This window comes from Danio aesculapii, chromosome 6 (assembly GCF_903798145.1).
Source record: "Danio aesculapii chromosome 6, fDanAes4.1, whole genome shotgun sequence".
Lineage (NCBI taxonomy): Eukaryota > Metazoa > Chordata > Actinopteri > Cypriniformes > Danionidae > Danio > Danio aesculapii.
Window position 1 is genome coordinate 48725565 of NC_079440.1, and position 22881 is coordinate 48748445.

At 37.2% G+C, this 22881-nt stretch overlaps 1 protein-coding gene across 1 annotated transcript; it reads left to right on the forward strand.

The window, feature by feature from the left end:
* The first annotated feature begins 888 nt into the window (after window positions 1-888).
* Window positions 889-21988, forward strand: LOC130231249 (protein CFAP20DC-like). Its single transcript, XM_056460740.1, has 8 exons — window positions 889-898; window positions 2024-2337; window positions 8393-8731; window positions 11013-11177; window positions 13980-14051; window positions 17137-17198; window positions 19943-20031; window positions 21821-21988. Exons 1-8 carry the CDS (start codon window positions 889-891, stop codon window positions 21931-21933), a joined length of 1164 nt encoding a protein of 387 aa, XP_056316715.1. The 3' UTR covers window positions 21934-21988.
* Window positions 21989-22881: the final 893 nt, after the last annotated feature.

Sequence of the window (22881 nt, forward strand, 5' to 3'; positions counted from 1 at the left end):
AAACAAAAACTTGCTGTCTCTTTAAATGCAATGAGCTGTTACTCTCCACCCCCTTATCAAGAGAGGGTGGAGCCTTTACAGCTTGTGCCTCAGTTACTCCTGCAACAACCAATTAAACATCTACATACTGTTAGTTTTAAAACCTTGTCAGTTAATGTCCTGATATACATTTTAGGCCACATTCAGAAAGCAACCACACAGAGAACGCTAGCAGTCGGACGGTTCTTTGCTTGAGTTTAAATAGTGTAAATTTGGGAATGAAGTCACATGTATCATCATATTAGATCTGTGAAACAGCATCTTTTAAACATAAAGACAATACACTACTAATTAAAATTTCTTAATTATCAAAATTTTCTTAATTTGATTATCAAAGGTTTCTTAATGTATTCGTTATAGTGAAAAAAAAGCTCAGGATTTCTCCTGTGGTGTTTGCTGGAAAAAAATGCTTTTCTTACTTGGTTTTTGTCTTGTTTTAGTACAAATACCTTGTTCTTAAATCAAGATGAATTCTAGACAAGTAAAATATTGTTTTGTTTATAGAAATAATAATAAGTCAGTTTTTCGTTAAAACAAGCTCAAACAGTCTGCCAGTGGGGTACAAATCTGCCAACCTCTAAACAAATCTGCCAATGGAGTAAGCATTTTAAACAGAAAACAAATTATTTTAAATTAACCTATTGGCAAATTATGTTTGTAGAAAAAAAAAACACTTTTGACTAATTTTCTTAAAACAAAGCAATAGTTTTTACTTATCTATAAAATTCTACTTGGTTTAAGATTGTTTAAACATTTGGATTAGAAGCAATACAAAAACTGTAAGTAAGAAAAGCATTTTTTTGCAGTGTACTAGGATAGTAACTTGCAGTGTACACAAACAGCAACATCATGCGCAAAAGTAAGTTAAAGGTGTAAAACCAATATGGGCTCATTCTGAAAACGTAGCCCTATATACATTTCTGGAGATTGCAAATTATGTAGCCAGAGGTACGTATGAAAATCTCAAAACTGGGTAAAAATCAGGGGGCTTTTCTTTTTCTGGATTTGTTTTCAAAACACTATCAGTTGTGTTTAGGGAAATGGGTGGGCACTGGTCAATTTGTGCTTTTTAAAACACTACTAGTTGGGTTGAGGGAGGTGGGTGTTCGTTGGTCAATCTGTGCTTTTTAAAACACTATCGGTTTGGACCAGGGAAGGGGGTGGGTGGGGGTATCGGTTGGTTGGTCAGTCAGAGGCCTCTGGTGGATGTACGTGAGAAAGCAGGTGCGAATGGCACTCGCGAAAGAAATTTGACATCTCAAAAAGCATACACAGCGGCCTCTGGTGGATTCGCGAAAACAAAAACTGCAAAAAAACGTAGCTCCTGGGACGTATTTGGTGCTCTCCAGAAATGTATATAGGGCTACGTTTTCAGAATGAGCCCGGGTTACTTAAAATGCAAATATAAACCCTACAAATAATGTAAACACTATTTGTATTTTGTTAATGTTGTGGATAATTCTCGATCAAAATAACTTAGCTTAGAAAAGGCTTTGATTCTAGGTGAGACTTCATTGTGCTTGCTGGAGCAACAACTCCATACTGATGGTTCTCCCCCACTTATAGGCCCCCAGCCTCCATTTCAGTAGTCTTGAGGTGTTTGTCTTGTAAAGCATGAATTGCTGAACACTACTAGCTGTTTTATTTCTAGCTTTTGTATTATTTTAGTTGTTGACTATAGGTTTTATATGCATTTGGCCTGTACTCCAGTTTTAGCTCAGCTATTTCAATATTCTTCAAAATATTCTTAGCACCCAGTTGTTAAACCCTGACAGTACGCATTCAAAAGATATTGGAGAATGTTTTGTTCTTTAAATTTAGGTTAATTCATAAATCAATTAAAATATTCTACATTAAGTATGCACAGACTTTCATCTGTGTGTACATAACGCAAAATAAACCCAGGCAGTGATTAAGAACAAGTCCAAAACCAAATATATCTAGTATGAAGTTACTCTTAAATCTACCTGTCATAAATTTGCAGACTGCACTTCTGGTGAGGCTACATCTGGGTCAGCCTTCAAGCCTCCGTATGCTTCTTCACCTCCAGAACGTGTGCTGACTGCAGATAATGCTGACCTTTGTGACACAGAAACCGAGCTCTCTCTCAGCGATGAGGAATACGGAGAGGAAGTCTTCACTTTCTCCTCATGCCCTCACTCAGCCAGACGCAATCAGGCTAGCGGCAACCCTGTTGAGGATCTGACCTTTGGCCTTAAAGGTCACAAGCTGCTAACAGAAGGACAGCGCAAGGATGCACGTCTGGAAGATGATTTCATGGGGAGTGAGAGCGAAGAGGTATGGACATCTAGACGATATATATATACGCAAAATGAAGAGCAATGATTATAGAAGTGACATTAATTGGTTTAATGAGACTTGCTTCTGGCAATCCAATTCACAATCAGAAAAAGTTGTTAAAGTAATTAGAGAGAATTTACTCTATTGCGTTATCAACGCAAGACAAGTTTATTTATATAGCATGTTTCATACACAATGGTAATTCAAAGTGCTTTACATAAAAAAAAAAGAACACGAAAATATAAAAGTTGGCATTTCTGTGTGGAGTTTGCATGTTCTCCCCCTGTTCACTTGGGTTTCCTCCGGGTGCTCTGTTTATGTACTATAGATGAATTGGGGGAGCTAAATTGTCCGTAGTGTATGAGTGTATGTCCTGATCCTCCAGGTTGGGGGTTGAGCATTGGGCTTGTGATCCACCTCTTAAAAATGAGATGTTACACTGTCACTGGGGTGGTACCTTTTTAAACAGGTACAAATTTGTACTTGCAGGGTCCATATTGGTACCTCAAAAGTATATATTAGAAAGTAATAATTTTAAGAGGAACACTTTTGTAGTTTTTAGGTACTAATATGTACCCTTGAGGTATTAATATGGACCTTTTAGTTACAAATTCATACCTTTTGAAAAGGAAGCACCCCAGTGACAGCTCGCGTACCTTTATTTCTGAGCGTGTGCGGCTAAATATAACTTCAATATTAAGCCCTGGGAGTAAGTAAGCAAGTAAGTAATAATAACGATCATTCATTCATTCATTTTCTTTTTGGCTTAGTCCCTAATAATAATAATGCCAGGGCTAAATTATAGTTCAGTATTTCATTTTTATTTTAATAGGAGGCACTAAATAGCATTTCCATGTCATTGAAATAAAGTAAAACAATTCAAATGTAATCAAATTTAAGCTTAATTAAATAATGACATGTTTTTTCATCCGTCATATCTATTCATATATACTATTTTAAGCAAAGAAATCTAATTAAATTCTGTAAACTCTTCTATCATCATTTAAAATAAAAAATAGATCAACTTTGAATCACTTTTGATCCCTAATCACTTTTGCAGCAAAGGAATAATCATCTCCAATTGCTACACGCGCATTACTGTAAATGCAAACATCATATAACTGTATAACTTCTCAACACGCATTGCTTTATTGCTTTCTGTCAAAGTTTTCCTCTCAAGGACATATGATCTAGTGGAGTCATTTGTTAATGATACGCACACAATGTGATTGAGCTCCCAGGGGCGCCGCCATTCGTTTAAGCCCATGAAGAAAACCATCAGTTTTCTTCAGTTGGGTTCATTTCTGACGAGACGGTGTCGAGCTCCATAGTGCTCTTGGGCTCTGCGTCCATTGAGAGGAACATCATTCATTTATTCACAGTCTGTTTGGTTTCCTCCTGGGAAATCAGTCTCATCTTTGGCATACATATGTTCCGCCGCACTTAATTAGAGATTTTTGATTGATACCGCTGACAGTTTTATTTGTTGTCTGTTTCCCCTTTCTTCCATGTCCTTGATAAATGTCTTTGTTTTTTTTTTCTTTTGTGTTTTCTTTGTATATGCCTGCGTTTCTCTTATTATTACTAATGGGAGATGAAAAAAGTAATAACGACTATAGTTTGAATGTTCTAAACGTTATATTTATGTTGGACCTCCATATCTGGCACCTGTGTGATATTAAATAATTTCCACTGGAAGCAAAAGTGATTATATCCGTTTAATGACTTCCGTTAATGCCACCGGAAGATAGATACACCGATAACATATTGAAATGCATCTGCAACACAGCTTAATAACCACAAAACACATTGACTTCCGTTGATAACTTGCTCGGTGTAAATAAATAAATTTATCACAAATAGATAAAGGCCTGCCCCAGACTGATGTGTGTTTACCGAATGTCAGCATTTCGGCATAGCATTAGTGTGATGACACGTTGTTATTTTAACCCCCTCCAAAAAAGCCGAATTATTAAAAACAGTCCCTCCGGGGGATATGAAGATGGAAAGAAAGAGACAAAAAACTCTGGCTGATCTGATGGCTTTGCTGGCCGTGCCCTTTTAGCGAGGTTGTCATCATTAGCGTGAAGCTTGCTGTTTAAGACCATTAGTGTAGATCAAAGCCTCACTAGTTTAAAGACCTTATCTGTTCCAAAACAGAGCAGAGACAGACAACTTTCCGGGCACAGTGTCGCCCTGATTAATTACAGGTAACTGTGATGTTACTCCGCCTGCGCCAGACTGTCTCGCGTCGTGGCTATTAATGCGTTTCATCTGTGACAGCGTTGGCGTTCACGGCTCCGAGATCCTTGCAACAGATTTCATCATGCTCTTTATGACTCCATCACAAGTTTGTTGTTAAATTTATTATTTGTGGTTTTAGAGAGAAATTTGATTTATTAACGTCTCTCCTTCCTTGTGTTAATATCCCAGTCTGGGAAGGAGATAATTGAACGCAGTGGCGTTATTAATCTTAATGTCATAATTAGCGGTGGGACGCTATGAGAAATGATTTGAAAATGAAGGAAAGAAACTGCCAAGTATTGTACTTGGGTTTGGAAGTCATTTGTGCTACAGGCAGGAATGATATTTTATATTGTGTGGTTTGTTGAGGACTGGATTTATTGTGTGATTTGTGTCTGGTGGGTTAAGATGAGATAAAATAAGTGAACAGATTTACAATGAAGGCAGCTATACATAATATAACCCTAGCAACCATGTAGCAACATGCTTTTAAGTAATCTAATTAAATTGCAAATTAACCACATATAAAATGTGCCATAGAATTAAAATATGGAAACACATAGGCATAGCTAAGATTTAATTCACTCACTTTCCTTCAGCTTAGTCCCTGATTTAGCAAGTGTTGCCACAGCGGAATGTTTTATGCAGTGGAAACTGTCAGTGTAAAATCCTGGTGGAAAATAAGGTCTGTTAAAATGTATCTTTTGTTAGTTTATCGTGTATATTGGGAATATGGTCAAAACCAACCAATCATATTAGAAAAACATTTCTGCAGAGTTTTGGCACCTGCATTTGATTGTTCACAAAATTTAATGAGAAGCCAACGTACTGTAGGCCCATTCTGAAAATGTAGCCCTATATACATTTCTGGAGGTCGCGGATTATAGCCAGAGCTACTTATGGCTGCATTTCATGTTTAAAACGAACATTACAGGATAGGATGCCGTTCCTTTTCACGCTTACCAGCTGATCGCTTACCTTTGTGTAGACGGCTTTCCTGCTGTTACCAGTTTGTCCAGTGGCTCACTGTGTATGTCAGAGGATTTGAGATGCAGAGCAGTTGACCGTAATGACAGGGTTTGAGTCTGGCTAAGAATGGTTCCAGAAAGCATGTAAGGCCAAAACAATTAATAAACAAGAAAATCACAGGGTGAGAATGTGGTAAAATTGGAAAACATGGTAAAAATCCAGCTGCCGCGAGGGCTTTTCTTTTTCTGCATAGCTTTTGAAAACACTGTTGGTTGGGTTTAGGGAAGTGGGTGGGCGCTGGTCAATCGGTGGTTTTTTAAAACACTATCGGTTGGGTTTAGGGAAGGCGATGGGTGGGGTAATCGGTCAGTTGGTCAGTCAGTCAACAGTGGCCTCTGGTGGATTTACGCGAGAACAGCAGGTGCAAATGGCACTCACGAGAGAAGTTTGAGATCTCCAGAAGCGTACACAGCAGCCTCTGGCGAATTTGCGAAAACGAAAACTGCAAAAAACTTAGCTCCTGGGACATTTTTGCCGCTCTTCAGAAATGTTTATAGGGGTATGTAATCAGAACAATATAGGCTCTTTCTGAATATGTAGTTCTATATACGTTTCTGGAGAGCGCAAATTATGTAGCCAGAGGTACGGATGGCTGCATTTCATTTTTTAAACGAACGCTATGGGATGATGTGACGCCATTCCTTTCGTTAAATCGATAAAATTGGTTGGGTTTAGGGAAGGAGGAGGGTTGGTCAGTCAATTGGTCGGTCAGTCAGTGAGTCAGTCAGCAATTCAGTCAGTCAAACAGTTAGTCAACAGCGGCCTCTGGTGGGTTTATGTGAGAACAGCAGGCGCGAATAGCACTCACTAGAGAAATTTGACATATGAAAAAGCGTACACGGTGGCCTCTCGTGGATTCGCGAAAACAAAAACTGCAAAAATACGTACCTCCTAGGACGTATTTTGCGGCCTCCAGAAATGTATATAGAGGTACATTTTCAGAATAAGCCTGGGTTAAAAATTTGATGAGAAGCCTAAAGTGCAGTGTGATATCATCAAAATTGATGATTCAGTCGGCACCAATATTGTAGTGGTTAGCGTGTCGACACATAGCACCGAGTTTGATTCCTGGCTCGAGGTCCATTGCCGAGGTCCTATCTCTCCTCCCCTCACATTCCTGTCTGTAAAATCTCCACTGTCCTATTCCAATAAAGTTGAAACCCCCCTAAAAATAATTATTTAATAAATTGTTGATATCATATTGGCTGAAGTGAAAGACTTTTTAAGGTTTTGAATGCACATTACTTCTAAATGACAAATGTGTCATTATTTAAAAGCATACTATCTTATAGAAAACTATGAGGCTTAATAGAATATGTAAAAAAATGAGGGCTGTCAAATGATTCAAATAATTAACTAATTAATCACACTTTTTTGTAACTAATCATGATTAATCACGAAACGCCATATTTATTACAGAAATAAAAACACAGGCATGTACTGTAAGTGCCATTTGAATTTCAAAACAATCTATGCCAATAACAAACAAAAATTATTTACATGTTGGCTTCTAAGTGAACTACAAAAAAACAAAACAAAATACAGGCGTTGCAAATATGGAAAATGGAAAATTATTATAATAATAAAGTATTGAATACAAACAATTGTACTCATTGTAAAGTTAAATTGCGAGTGGAGAACATTAATTATAAAGTAGAAACAATTTGCTTAGTCCTCCTTAACATTTAGCCAGTTGCTAAGACAGTCCAGTCTATTGACATTATAGGGGGACAATGTGGCCAAGGGGTACATCAAAGGCAGGTACCAAAGACTATAAACTTCTTACAGGGACTTTGGTCACACCATCTCTAAACATTAAATTCTAACCAGCTTTGAGGGATACAGACACCGCAGACTATAGAATACATATAGAATGCCTTAAAGAAACGTTGGACAGTCAGCGATGTCAGACGTTTGTTCTTGTTGCTAGGAAACACACACAACACACACACACACACACACACACACACACACACACACGCACACACACACACACACACACACACACACACAACACATACACATACACATACACATACACACACACAGACAATGCACACAGTACAGCTCACCCGGTAAGCGAGGGATCCCTTCAGATTCATCAACAAGCACGATCGTGTTTATCAAATTTGCTTAAACTAAGCGTTCTAAAGTATGGCTGTATATTACAGCAATGTGAAGCAGATGCTTTACAAAAGTTCTGTGTTGGGTGAAACACGTCAAACTTATTGAAACATTTGAGGGTGCATGGAATTAACTTAAAGGAAGAGAAATGTCTTTAACAGCTTGTGTCATCATCTGGCACTTTCACTGAGTACATTTACATGGACACCAATGCTTTTATGATCAAGATAATTCTCTGATTAAGAGTCTACCATGTAAGCAGTGATTTTTGATTACCTTAAAGGACCACCCAAGTCCTGAAATGCGGAGGTTTTTCTTTTCGTTGGCCGGGGCATGAACAATATGTTGCTGAATGAGAGTGAACTGCTGAACTGCAGTTAAAGTCGAAAGATTAAAAATGAAACATCCAAAATTGCATGAAACTCTGGAGGAAACGCAGGATAGCCTGGTGATGCGACATTATTTGTTTTAAACTTGTTTTGTAATGTTTTTACTAAAACGTTTCCTTCTAGAAATCCTTGGTCTTATCCATTAAACACACGTCGGCCACAACAGGAAATAAAAAAACTGCAGCTGCCTCAATTTGCATTAAAAAAATGTATTAATTTCATGCAACTTATTTATTTTTTATGAACACCTTCATTTTCTTTCACAGGATGAAATGCATATAGAGTTTCTCAAAAGATGTGCAGTCCAGTCCATTACTACTCCCCCACCACTTTCTTCAATACAGAAACACACAGCTCAACCCAAATTCTCCTCTGAGCCAATTAAGACTCGGGCCTCTGCTGTCCAGCATGTCTCTAAAGGTCCAAAAAGGCACGAACCCATGCGGATAGCACCAACCCGCTGCCTCTCTCCTAGCTCATCCAGACAAGGGAGCAGACTTGATCCATCTGAAGCTGACAGAGCATTGCCTGATGGAGATACCAGCATATCTATCAACAGAACATCTGTGCGCGAGATCTCACTGAAGAATTCTGGGCTTCAAAAGGTGAGCTTGTTTACTTAGGAGGAATGCATAAGGAAATTCTGTTATCATGTAATTACCCTTGTGTAAAAACAAGCCTTTGTGGACTTCATCTGGGGTGGTTATTTTGAAAACTCTTCCTTTTTCCATAGAAGAGAATTTGCATCTAATAAAATGTAAGTTTATATATACAGTGGTTGCACAATGAAACTGAAATGACTGATTTTAGACCCCAATAATTTATTAGTATGGTGTAGGGCCCCCTTTTGTGGCCATCAATTAATCTTGTGAATGACAGATGCAAGTTCTACACAGTGGCCTGAGAGCTTTTGAGCCATTTTCCTCCAAAACACCCCAAAGTGGCTCAATAATATTAACATCTGGTGACTGTGCAGACCATGGAAGATGTTCAACTTCACTTTCATGTTCGTAAAGCCCCTCTGTCACCACTCTTGCTGTGTATATTGGTGCATTATCATCCAGTTACATGACACCAACCTTCAGTGTTTGAACCATTAGATGCACGTGTTCCTCTAGAATAGTTCAATTGTCCTTCGCAGTGACACGGCCATCTAGCACAAGTATTGGGCCCAGGGAATGCCATAATATTGCAGCCAAAACCATCACTGGTTCACCCCCATGTTTCACTCTGGACTTGCAACAATCAGGGTGCTACACTTCTTTGGGGTTTCTCCACAACATAACTCTGAGAAAGACAGTGAAGGTGGACTCAACAGAGAACAATACATGTTTTACATTGTCCAAGATTTTCGCTGCTGGCACCATTGAAACCAATATTTGGCATTGACACGAGTGACAATAGCAGCCTGGCCATGTATATTGACCCTGTGGAGCTCCAGACGAACCGTTTTAGTGTAAAGTGAGAGTTGAGGTGCGCATTTAATTCTGCAGTGAGTTGGGCAGCTGTGGTTTTATGTTTTTCTGGACCAACAACATTGTTGTCAATATTGTCACTGATCATGTTGTGCAATATTTTATTAACTGTGCTATACATGAAAAACCTCTACATTGTGAGTCTACAACAACATGCTATATTTTAGCCTAATTCCTGAGCTAGGAATAAGCAATAAAAATCCCCTTGGAGTTCAAAACCCCCAATAATATGCTTTAAAAAGCAAGAAGACAAAAGAACACTATGTCCAAGCCATTTGCAATACAATTTCCAAATGCATCAAAGATCCAAGGGCACCCCCCCCCCCCCCCCCCATCTGGATGGATTCAGATTAAAATATCCGGTCTCTGGGGATGATAAGAACCACACCAGTTCTGAAATTACAATAAAACAGAGGCCCTCATAAACAAGCCACTCTGCTGGAGTGCACCAATTCAGCTGAAGTATGTGCTTGATTTGATCCCCTCTAACCCTGCATGCTTGCTATGGTTAAAAAACATTTCATCCGCATGAACACAGGCCATGTGATTTGTGTGGCTTCACTCCGCAAAACCCATGTGGCTGCTTGAATTTGTGGCCAATTTCTCAAAATTACTCTTGCAACTTTGTGTCGATTCCTCAAAGGGTTAGTTCAACCAAAATGGAAAATCGCCTTGATGTTATTGAAAATCTCTGTGACTTTCTTTGTTATGCAAAACACAAAAGATTAAATTTTCAGAAATGATCTAGTTCCTCTATCACTACATATGCATGCAACGAAAGGGATATTTTAAAATATATAATGTCTATACCATAAAAGTCAATAGGGTACAGTGCTACTTTTACTTCCACAGTACGAATTTCCAAATGGCCTAATGTTTTGACTCAATAATTGTGAAGCAGCACAATAATGCAAACCTTCCATCTGCTCACCATTTGCCCTGGAGAAACCACTGGGATATCAAAGAGAACTCATTAGTGTTATTTCCTCTTTTAGTTTGTTAAACACAAACTAAAACTGGTCCAAGCATTGAGCACAACTACCACAGACTCTCACCGTAGGACTGAAACGGTGATTAGCTAAACGTCTTATAGAGTTTGATGTGGGAATTACTGAGAATCATTACGGATGCCCCATAACGCTGCGTTCTCCCATTTAAACATGGCACGTATCTTTGATGCTGCTGAAGTTTGCAAAGCTGATCTGGAAGGTCGCTCGTGATCCAGGTAGGACTTGGTATAAGTGGATTTCTTAGCAGCAGGCAACCATCCCTGCTGATGTCTTGGCCTTAATGGGGGTGCCAATTAGCTGGCAAGCTTTGATTGATTGCTCACTAATTAGCTATACCCTGTAACGATCAGTCTCATTACAAAGTGGCACCTATGAAGTAATGAGATTTTTGGGGTTTTCAGGTGAGTGTCGATGGGAGGGTTCAACCTTTGGGCTCCAGCAGGTGTGATCTGAGAAGTCGAGACGAAGAGGATGAGGAAGATGAGCTGCAGATGTTGGCATATTTGAAGAGGGAGCAGGAGGAAGAAGGAGGAGACATCCGCAGTCCAGGCCTTAGTGCATCACAGGTAGGCCATGGTGATGTCATCCTAAAATGAATATATGCATTCAATTCACCTGTAGTGCATGTCTTTGGACTTATGGGGGAAACCGTAGCACCTGGAGGAAACCTACGTGAACACAGGGAGAACAGAAATTTGTTTAGGTACTTTTTTAGTACTTTTTTATGTTTAATCCACCTAAATTTGTTACCTTAGCTTAATTGAATTGTGAATTGTGGAACCCTACATTAATAATTATAGTATTTGATTTGATTCTCAAACATCTGTAGGTTTTTTCAAGCACCAAAACAATAAGAATAAGTTGGTGCCAATAGCTTAGTGGTTAAGTGTGCTGACATATAGCACAATGATGCACACAGCGACCCGAGTTTGATTCCTGGCTCAAGTTCCTTTGCCAATCCTTCCCCTATCTCTGCTCGCAATGCTTAGCTGTCTGTAACCTCCAATATCCTATCTAAACAAAAGGTGAAAAACCTCAAAAAAAAAATTGTATAAATAAAAGTATAATGCAGCTTAATGTTTGGTATTAATTCAACATATTCTCATTCTGAAAACATAGCCCTTTATACATTTCTGGAGATCGCAAATTATGTAGCCAGAAGTACGTATGGCTGCATTTCGTCTGTGGGGTGGTATGACAATGTTTCTTTTCGAGCTTACCAGCTTACCTCCGTATGGACGGTTTTCCCGCTGTTGCCAGTTTGACCAGTTAGCTCGCTATGTATGTCAGCAGACTTGCGACACAGAGAGGAGCTGGCGAAGAACTGTTCCAGAAAGCAGGTAAGAAGAAAATAGAAGCCAAACAGTAAAATAAACAATTAAATAACAGGGTGAAAACAAATCAAAGGGCGCCAAAGGGTGGCGCTAAAGGGTGGTAAAATCTGAAAACATGATAAAATCAGGCGAAGGCGTTTCTTTTTCTGGATTGCTTTTGAAACTGTCGGTTGGGTTAAAGGAAGTGGGTGGGTGCTGGTCTTTTGAAAGCACTATTGGTTGGGTTTAGGCAAGGAGGAGGGTGGGTCAGTCAATCGGTCAGTCATTCATTCAGTCGACAGTGGCCTTTGGTGGATTTATCCACGAACAGCAGGCACGAATGGCACTCGCAAGAGAAATTTGAGATCTGAAAATGCATACATAGCATCCTCTGGCAGATTTGCGAAAACAAAAACTGCAAAAAATTTTCATCCTGGGATGTTTTTGGGCCTCTCCAGAAATGTATATAAGGGTACGTTTTCAGAATGAGCCTGGGTTGTATAAATTTGTCAAATTTATGTTTAATGTATATTTAGTGCAAATAATAGCTATTGTTATTTTGTTAAGACTCACTTAATTGTATAATCCAGTGCAATAGTACTTTATCTACATAAAAATGTATTGTAATTTTAAATTGTTGCAATTGTAATTTCCTACTTTGCCATTTTTGGTTTTACCCATTTGTTATATGCAACAAAACGTTGTTTTATTTACAGAAATTATATGATTCCTTTTTTCTCGCAGATAAAGTACACGTCAGATTAAGTATAATGTACAATTTCTACATAATTCTGTCACACTCTGAATGACAATTTGACATTATTTAACCCATATTTTGACATTTTATTTTCACAAAATGTATTTAATAAAATTGGACAAAATGGGACCTACAGTATTGTCCTAGACCCATATATGTAAAATAGCTGACAGTAGCAGCAAAAGTTTGTAACATTTATAATGCCACAAAAAGCTGTTGAAATTCTCTTATTATAATATTCTGTATATATATATATATATACAGCGCCTCACAGCAAGACGGTCGCTGGTTCGAGCCTCGCTGGGTCAGTTGGTGTTTCTGTGTGGAGTTTGGATGTTCTCCTGTGTTTGCGTGGGTTTCCTCCGGGTGCTCTGGTTTCCCCCACAGACCAAAGACACGCGTTACAGGTGAATTGGGTAGGTTAAATTGGGTAGGCTAAATTAATAGTGTATGAGTGTGAATGAGTGTGTATGGATGTTTCCCAGAGATGGGTTGCAGCTGAAAGGGCATCCGCTGCGTAAAACATGTGCTGGAAAAGTTGGCGGTTCATTCCGACTAAGCCGAAAAGAAAATGAATGAATGAATGAAAATATATACAGTTGAAGTCAGAATTATTAGCCCCCGTTGAATTTTTTTTCTTTGTTAAATATTTACCAAATGATGTTTAACAGAGCAAGGAAATTTTGACAGTATGTCTGATAATATTTTTCTTCCGGAGAAAGTCTTATTTGCTTTATTTTGGCTAGAATAAAAACAGTTATTATTTTTTTAAACACCATTTTAAGGTCAAAATTATTAGCCCCTTTAAGCTATAGTTTTTCGATAGTCTACAGAACAAACCATTGTTATAAAATAACTTGCTTAATTACCCTAACCCTAACTAGTTAAGCCTTTAAATTGCCCTTTAAGCTGAATACTAGTTTCTTGAAAAATAACTAGTCAAATATTATTTACTGTCATCATGGAAAAGATAAAATAAATCAGTTATTAGAAATGAGTTATTAAAACTATTATGTTTAGAAATGTGTTGAAAAAAATCTTCTCTTCGTTAAACAGAAATTGGGGAAAAAAATAAACAAGGGGGCTAATAATTCAGGGGGTTTAATAATTCTGACTTCAAATTGTTCAAAGTGCTTCATTCAAGTCAGAGAAAAATATTATAAATTATATACGACATAAGCAATACGTACAAACATAAAATTATAAATATTCCCATTTTCGCAGTAAAATGTGTGGTTATTTTTCTTTTTTTTTCTCATATGTTTGTTTTATTTTGTTTGTGTTCTCTCTTTTGCCAGGTTCACCACTGCGACATAAGTCTAAGCGCAAGCAGTGATGACACCTCAACCTGGACTCAGTGTATCCCTTTGGTGGGCTTACAAACCACACACACACTATACAGACATTTATAGCAATTGTAATTACAGAAGCCAAATGCATTGCCACACTTGAGAGTACAGAGTGAGAAAGTCTCCGCTGCTCCTTCATCATTAGGCTCCTCAGATATACTGGGTGCTACAGTATGGATGAACTGTAGCTAGCAGGCAAATAATAGAGTGAATATTAAAAGCTGGTTTCCCATGAAGAAGGGCAATCAAACAGTTTATATAAAAAAACCTACTAATTAGAGTGAAATAAACCCCGATGGCATTACAATATCAGACCCTATCCATCAGTTGTTGATGTTGCTGTTGTCTGTTGATTAGAAAGATACGCTGGAACTGCTAATCATGCCTGGTGTGCCTGGTACTAAGAAACTGCAAATTAGTGGACTGTAAAACTGGGAAAACATAGCAATACTGCCACCATCAGGCTTGAAGAACAGGTACAATATTAAAGTGCTCGTCAACTGGTTTGCCTAAGGATTCCACAATAAACATCAAGTAGTAAAACATTGGTTACAAACAATTAGTCACAAACAAGTAAATAAAAAATGTTAGTGAACACTAGCATGTGTAAAAACTAATACACATAACTGTGTATTAGCATTAACTGAACAGATCCAGCAATAAGGATCTGTTAAATTTAATCAATTAAATTGCCACTTATTGTACTATTTTAAGGTTCCTAATTTAGGTTTAGAGCTTTTCAATAATAGGTTTACATCATTTAAGCAAAAAAAAAAAAAAAAAAAAAAAAAAAAAAATATATATATATATATATATATATATATATATATATATATATATATATATATATATATATATATCTCTTAATATTCATTACAACAGCATCCCTTATTTTGTAGCGGATGTGAAATGGTTTGTTCAAGAATCTGGTCTCTCTAAGCACCTCCTTTTAAAAGCTTCTCTACTCTGATTGGTCACATGGCCCTGCTCTGCTCTGATTGGCCAGAGAGCCCAGTCTGTTGTGATTGATCTATCGCTTACAGTGTGTGTCTGGAAATAAAACACTCACATAGGGATGTGCGGATTTGTTTTGGCCAAATACGATTTTTTTAACGATTAGATAGGACAGTATTTAGATAGGAGGCGAAGTTGGAGAGAGAGGTAGGGTAGGGAAATGTCCTTGAGCCGGGATTCGAATTCAGGATGCCCTGACGTGCTACTGCAGCATATGTCAGCGCGCTAACCACTAGGCTATTGCGACGACTCCAATACTGATTTTAACAATTCTGTTCAAATGCACACCGTACTATAAACTGCTAGTTAGTTCAGCATTAGTTCAAACTAGCCTTTAAGCATTAAATTCATTTGACTAAACATGGACTGGATCCATTATCAACGATCCAAGTAAAATGTTGGGCAGCTGAATATTAAAGGTTAAGATTTAAATACAAATCATAATAAGACAATCTTCAAATGTGATTTTTGCAATTCAGTATTGTTTGAACAACAGTAACTTTTATTTGACATATAATAGAACAGATTTATTTAATGAAATTAACTAGTAAAAACAATTGCTGTTACTATATTTAAATGATACATTTTGCTGCTTCAAAAAAAAAAAAAAAAAAAAGACACATCTGAGCTTTGTACACATTAGATCTGTAATATTTAGATTTTGTACATATAAATGACTGATATTTGTAACGATTTAATAATTTTTTTTGTATTAAATACAATTTCTTTTGACTATTCAAAAAGACGTGCAACTCAGTGTCTCCATGTAATCAGTAAACGATCAGTGTCTGCCTGTTTTTATATAATTGCAGAATGCAGATATACCGTACATAACCGATACGCAAATCAAATCAAAAGTTTATTTCTAGATCACACTTAAAAACAACCTTTGGTTGAACCAAGGTGCTGTACAGCAGCAGTAGCAAGTAAAAAACAGCATACACTACAATTAAAACCAACAATATAAAACAACACACAATAGTAAACAACAATAATAGTTTCCAAGAAAGAATCAATTTAGTATAGCCTGGAACCGCCATTAGGTATATTAAATGCACTTTGAAAAACTTGAGTCTTTAATATTGCTTTAAAATAGATAAGTGGGTGCTATTCTGATTTTTAATGGAAACTTATTCCATAGTTTCGGACCCCACAACTGAAAAGGCTCTATCACCCTGCACTTTGGGCTAGTCGTTGTAGATGATAAAAAATCATATACTGATATACTGGTACTGTTTACTGATACATAATGCAATAATGTGCACCTTTTGTAATTTACTTACTCGCTATACACAAATAAAATTGAATTGAATTGAACATTTTTTCAATCAAAAATCCGCAGGCTGATACATCCCTACTCATATGTGAATTTTAGCTCCAGAAGCTTCCTCAGCACTGGATAAACAATTCATACAAACAGTAAAGATGGCGTTGGTTTTACTTTAACAACTCAAACGCAAGTCTTCATCTTTTAGAAGTGTATGAGAAGTGGATTTGCTTTTGAAGCAGAAAACAGCAACAGAACATAAACCAAACTCTTCCAGGTCTCAGCTCTAACAGCAATGCTTGAGCATCAAAGTAAATTCTGGTGCAAATGTTTTAAAAAAAATCCATGTAGGTTTGTGCATGAAGTAAGACTTGAATTACTGATAGCCAGTTTAGAATTGATTCTTTCTATTGGGAGACGATAACTCCATTTATCATTCACTTTGTTATATAAAACTTTGCACACCTTTTACATTTTAAACAGCTACACAACACACATGAAAGGTAATATCTAAAAGCATATTAGGGGCACTTTTATGTTATAAATCAGAACCAAATAGGACAATTGACAATTCTGTAAATGCAGAACAGCAGAAAAGTGTTTCCCCCAGTCTATCATTAGTATTAGACTCTCATAAGAAAGGGCCTGGAGCTCAATTTTGAGAAGCACTGCTCCAAACTGTGAAAGCTTAAATCATTTATTTAAAGCAAGGAACGAGGTAATCCAAAACGTATTATATTCTCCTACTTGACTGGAGCTAATAGTGGACAGATATGGCCCCTGAACCAGATTATAATACAGTACTCCTCTCTCTGTGATTCACAGCCAGTGGATCAAGGCCAGCACTATCAGAAAGAAATGAACCCTCTTCTTCACTCTAATCCCAGGTAAGAGAAAAAGCAGTATTTATAGCCTCTCTAAGTCTCTGATATAACTCTGAGCATTATTGTACACTTAAGTGTTGAGGCTTAGACGTGGTTGAGTCATTTCAGAACTTTATCATGTGGGTTCATATGAGAGCTTTTGTCAGGCCTCAATAATTTGGAATTCGGAAAAGTGGTAAGAAAATGTTTAAAATGTTCATGTTCACCATGTTCAACTTTTGAAATTCATAAGGGAGCAGGTGGTTTGCGGCAGAAATGTTATGCCAGACTTCAAAAGATCTGACTGACATTCATTTCATGACAAACCTTCCAGACTGCCTAATTAATAGAGTACTGCACCTTATGTCTAAAGCCTTTGGAAAAAAGCCTTTGGAAAAACATTGCACGTTGTACAGGTCTGTAGACATAATAATATAATAATAATAATAATAATAATATTCCTTGTGGTGACCCCGGATTAATAAAGGCACTAAGCCGAAAAGTAAATGAATGAATGAATGAATGAATGAATGAATGAATGAATGAATAATAATAATAATAATAATAATAATAATAATAATAATAATAATAATAAAAAAATGATCTGAAATCTTAAAAAATAATATAAACATCATATAACTACACCTCACACTCTACTAATCAAAACCCTTTCTAGGTTTAGGAAGAAAACGATTAATAGTCTGAGTAATAATTGCAGAAAATGAGACCTTTAAACATAAATGAACTGATCAAAGATAACTCAAGGAGTACATCATGAGTTCCTCATTTTCCCTACACACTATTTACAACCCCACAGCATAATAACTGGTTTCCTACGCAAAACTTTTGCCTGTCAAGGGAAGCTGCCCACACTGCCACGCCTCGCTGATTAATTAAGCATGGCTGTCAGGGACAATGAATAAGCAGGAGTTGTGCGTGTGCTCAGAGGCTTGCATGTGTCACCTCGCTGTCACCGCTCTCTAGGAGGTCATCATCCACCGCCCTCCCATCCCACCGGGGAACCTGTCCATCAACACCACATGGTGCCTCAAAAAGTGTCATGTAAATGAGGGAATATGAAAGAGAGACGCATGCTTTCACAATAAGAGGGAACCTGTTAGCAACAGTGAGTTTTTGGTGCAGTGATTCTAGAAGATTCTGTGTAATTATTAAACTAAATGTTTTTTTTTTTTTCATGATGATGAATTATGAGAGTAACATTTGGTGAAATGTAAACAGTCAGTAAGGTTGACAAAAAAACTTCTATATTATATCATATTATGTTATGTTACATGTATGTTACATTATATTATATTATATTATATTATATTATATTATATTATATTATATTATATTATATTATATTATATTATATTATATTATATTATATTTTCATTCATTTTCATTCATTCATTTTTGGATGGTCTCCCATCCAGGTACAGCCCTACTTGGCTTCAATGGGCAACCATGGGAGAGTTGCGGAGAGCTGCAATTTCAAATTCACCTGTAATTTGAGTGGGAAATGCAGGATTCATTCATTTTCTTTTCGGCTTAGTCCCTTTATTAATCTGAGGTCGCCACCGTGGAATGAACAGCCAACTTATCCAGCATGTTTTTACACAGTGGATGCCCTTCCGGCTGCAACCCATCTCTGGGAAACATCCACACACACTCATTGAAACTCATACGCCACGGACAATTTAGCCTACCCAATTCACCTGTACCGCATATTTTTGGACTGTAGAGGAAACCGGAGCAACCCAGAGGAAACCCATGCGAACGCATGGAGAACATGCAAAACTCCACACAGAAACGCCAACTGACCCAGCCGAGGCTCGAACCAGCAACCTTCTTGCTGTGGGACGACAGCACTGCCTACTGCGCCACTGCGTCTCGCCCTATATTATATTATATTATATTATATTATATTATATTATATTATATTATATTATATTATATTATATTATATTATATTATATTATATTATATTATATCAGGCATTATTCTTCTTGAGGCAAAACGGTGGCGCATTGGGTAGCGCTGCCGCCTTACAGCAAGAAAGCCGCTGATTCAAGCCCTGCCTGAGTCATTTGGCATTTCTGTCTGGAGTGAGCATGTTCTCTCCGGGTTAGCGTGGGTTTCCTCTAGGTGCTCCGGTTTCCCCCACAGTCCAAAAACACGCGCTATAGGTAAATTGGGTAGGCTAAATTGTCCCTAGTGTATATGTGTATGTCCTGGACCTTCAGTTTGGGGGTTGAGTGTCGGGCTAACAACCCACCTCATAAAAACTAGATGTTAAGAAACACCAATATGGTGCAGCTAAATATCAGCTTCAATCAGGTCTGACGGACGCTGAAATCACGCTCAGTGGGAGGGGGGGTCTGACGGACGCCGAAGCAGGTATGAAGATGGTTGGGGGGGGGGGGTTCCTGGAGTTTTCCGGGAGACATAGCAATACGGGAGGTGGACGGGAGATGGGTCTAAAATACGGGAGACTCCCGGAAAAAAGTGTTGGCAGGAATGCATTATTTCCATCATGGATAAAAATAAACCACAAAGCCAAACATACCTCACACTCAGCTTTCAGCTTGTACATAACTTATTTTTAGCACAACCTCATTATTTTAAATGATTGGTTTCATGTAGTCATGTCAAGTGCAAAAAACAATGTGAAGGAAAGATCACATCATTTCCTTTGGTGCTAGCTGCACATGCTTTTTCAAAAGCTGTTTTATTTAAATAATTGAATGACTAACTCTCTATCGTAGAGAATGGATGGATGTCCTCAGCCCTCCAATTGTTCATCCAAATCAACAGATGGCAGATGGAAAAGGAGACCACAAGGTCTCGACCCGAGGTATGACACCAGAAAAATCCCCATCCCCGGCTCATATTCTCAACCCTTTGTTGCTAAAATAAATCATGATCTAGATTCTCTTGGAAAGAGAAGATGTGTGCTCACAGAACTGGTACAATTACATTCAGGATTGATTTCTCTTTCATCTAAAACCCACAGTGATATTTCTGTGACAATGCTTGAACTGGGGGTTCTTAAAGAAATAGTGCACCCAAAATGATGTTGGCAGATATAGATGTAATGGCTTTAAAGAAAACTTTAAACTGATGCAGTAGTCTTTGGTGATTATGGACATGCAAGTCAACCAAAACTTTGTGTGCCATTAATGTGTGTTAATGTATGTTTATTGAGGCAAAATATGTATGTTTATTAAGGCAAAATAAAAATAATAGGCTCCTGAAGATACATTGAGGTCTAATGAAGCGAAACGATCAGTTCACACTGCCATAAACATACTCAGGGCCATTTATTAAAGCTGTGAATTAATCATCAGGAGCAATATACATTTTTTTGTTCCCTACATATGATTTTGTTTGTTTGTTTGAGCCTCAAAGTGCTGGTAGCAGCTTGCATTTCTTGAATCACTAAGGACCACAGTTTCAGGCAAACATCTTTTTAAATACTCTGCTGAAGAGTTTGATTCAAACTCGAGTGTCATCCCCTTTTTGAAATTGTCCAAGCGTGCAAGCTCTTTTAGCTCAAGATTAATTTAGCCTCAGTGTTATAGGGAATGATACAGGAAGTCATTTTTACCAACAGTGATCAGATTGTATAATTGATGTCATGTTAGATGAATTATGCAAAATAGTAATAGCATTTGACACTGTAGATATGAACTAGTGCCTACTTGTTATTTGAAACTAAGGTGTGCAGTATGGATGTCATTTTATTTATATTATTGCCTTTTTATATATGTAATTTATTTTATGTATTTTATAGTATGGTGAGCTCTGCTGTGATGTGAATTTTCCCTTTGCGTTTAATAAAGTCTAAACAAACAAGATAAAAGCCAACTACATCTTTGATATTTAAAGGTGATTAAATTACCATCAACATTAAATTTCTGGGTGAAATATACCTTTAAATGTAAGTTTCTTGTATTAAAACCATTCTTTGTTACAAAACATCAACTGTCAAGGAAGACAACATTTAATCAAGGGTTCATACCAAGGGCATAGAATTGGCATGGACGGGGTTGGACGTGTCCCCACCAATATTCACCACTTATTGAAATGTTCCTAACAATAATTTAATCGACTTCAAAATAAAATATCCCTCCATCAACTTTTTGTAACTTACACATGCAAAAAGTCAAGTTAGCTACGATTTCACTGTAGTACTATTAACCAAGACTGTGCAATTAACTGAAATTCAAAGCAAGTAAATTGTGTCAAACAAATTTCTCTACATTCATACCTCCTCAAAGCCTGACTGCAGTAAAATCATGCAGCATGGGACAGGATTGTTATTTGTATTATTAAGAGTTTATATTATATTATATTATATTATATTATATTATATTATATTATATTATATTATATTATATTATATTATATTATATTATATTATATTATATTATATAGCTTCCTCATGGGGCTGAATGAGATCCTAAATTTTACGTTCATTTTATTATTAATCACCTGTTTCTAAATGGTCTGTCTTGAAAAGTGCCCCCTGGTTGCTACACCCCTGACCATTTGTTTACTAGTTTGTGACTTAAAATCTTGTAACAGACATCATCTATCTCCATATGTTGGATATAAGCTAACATCTTTTTCTCTTTCCACAGGATCAAAGTTACATGACAACAGTGGAGAAGAAGAGTTTCTCAATTTAATGTATGACTCCTGCCTCAACTGTTACTTTGATCCACAATCTGGGAAATATTACGAACTGCTTTGAAACTGAATTTATGTTTGTTGATACTGCCACTGTGTGTGAATTTAGTTTAAGCACCATGCTGTCATTTATAACATTTACTGATTTTAATAAGCATTTAGGATTCAGAGTGTATATTTCTTGCTACTATTACCTAATACAATACTGTTTAAAAAAAAAAAAAAAAAAAAAAAAACATTAACATTAATATACATTTGAACTCACTCATAACTTAAATTTTTTGTATAAGAAATAAACCAGGGTTCAGTTTCATTTCAGTCTTCAGTCTTGTTGTTGTAATAGTACTTTACAGAAATCTCGTAGAAAATATGAAGTCAAACTAACACAAAATATGCTTTAATTTTAATTTAATTAACTGTTTGATCCCACGGTAAATATTCCCGCTGCAACACGATCGTCCAATAAAACGCTGCTTCCCCCTTTACGTCATCTGACAGGTAGAAGCACTAGGAAGTAAACGACAACAGAAATGGCGAGAAAGTCGCTCAAGTTTACCCACTACTCGAAAATGTTACTCAATTTGATTTTATATAGTGTTTTTTGGGAGTTCGCTTTTGCCTTTTCGACACGTCGCGATTCAAGACAGTCTGGGAGTTCGGAGAAACCCACTTCAGCTGCTCCAAATGATCAACAGGTTTGTTATTGTTTGTTACTGCACCCGTCACTTCCCTGTCAGTTTGCACACTACAAACCATCCCCAATCTCTCGTTTTGCAGGTTGTAAGGCTTCATTCAGGAGTTATTGCGTCTGTTGTGGTCGTTATTATAGGGGCAACAGCAGCTGCTTTCCTCATCATACGCAAATATTGCTTTCCACAGAGGTACAGTACAGTAAATTTAACACCATTTGCTTTATGTAACAGTGCAACTTAATATGTCAGTTCTGACACCAAGTTTTTGTAGGAAAATATTTTTTCAATATAGCGTATTTTGCAATCACTGTCGTGAATTT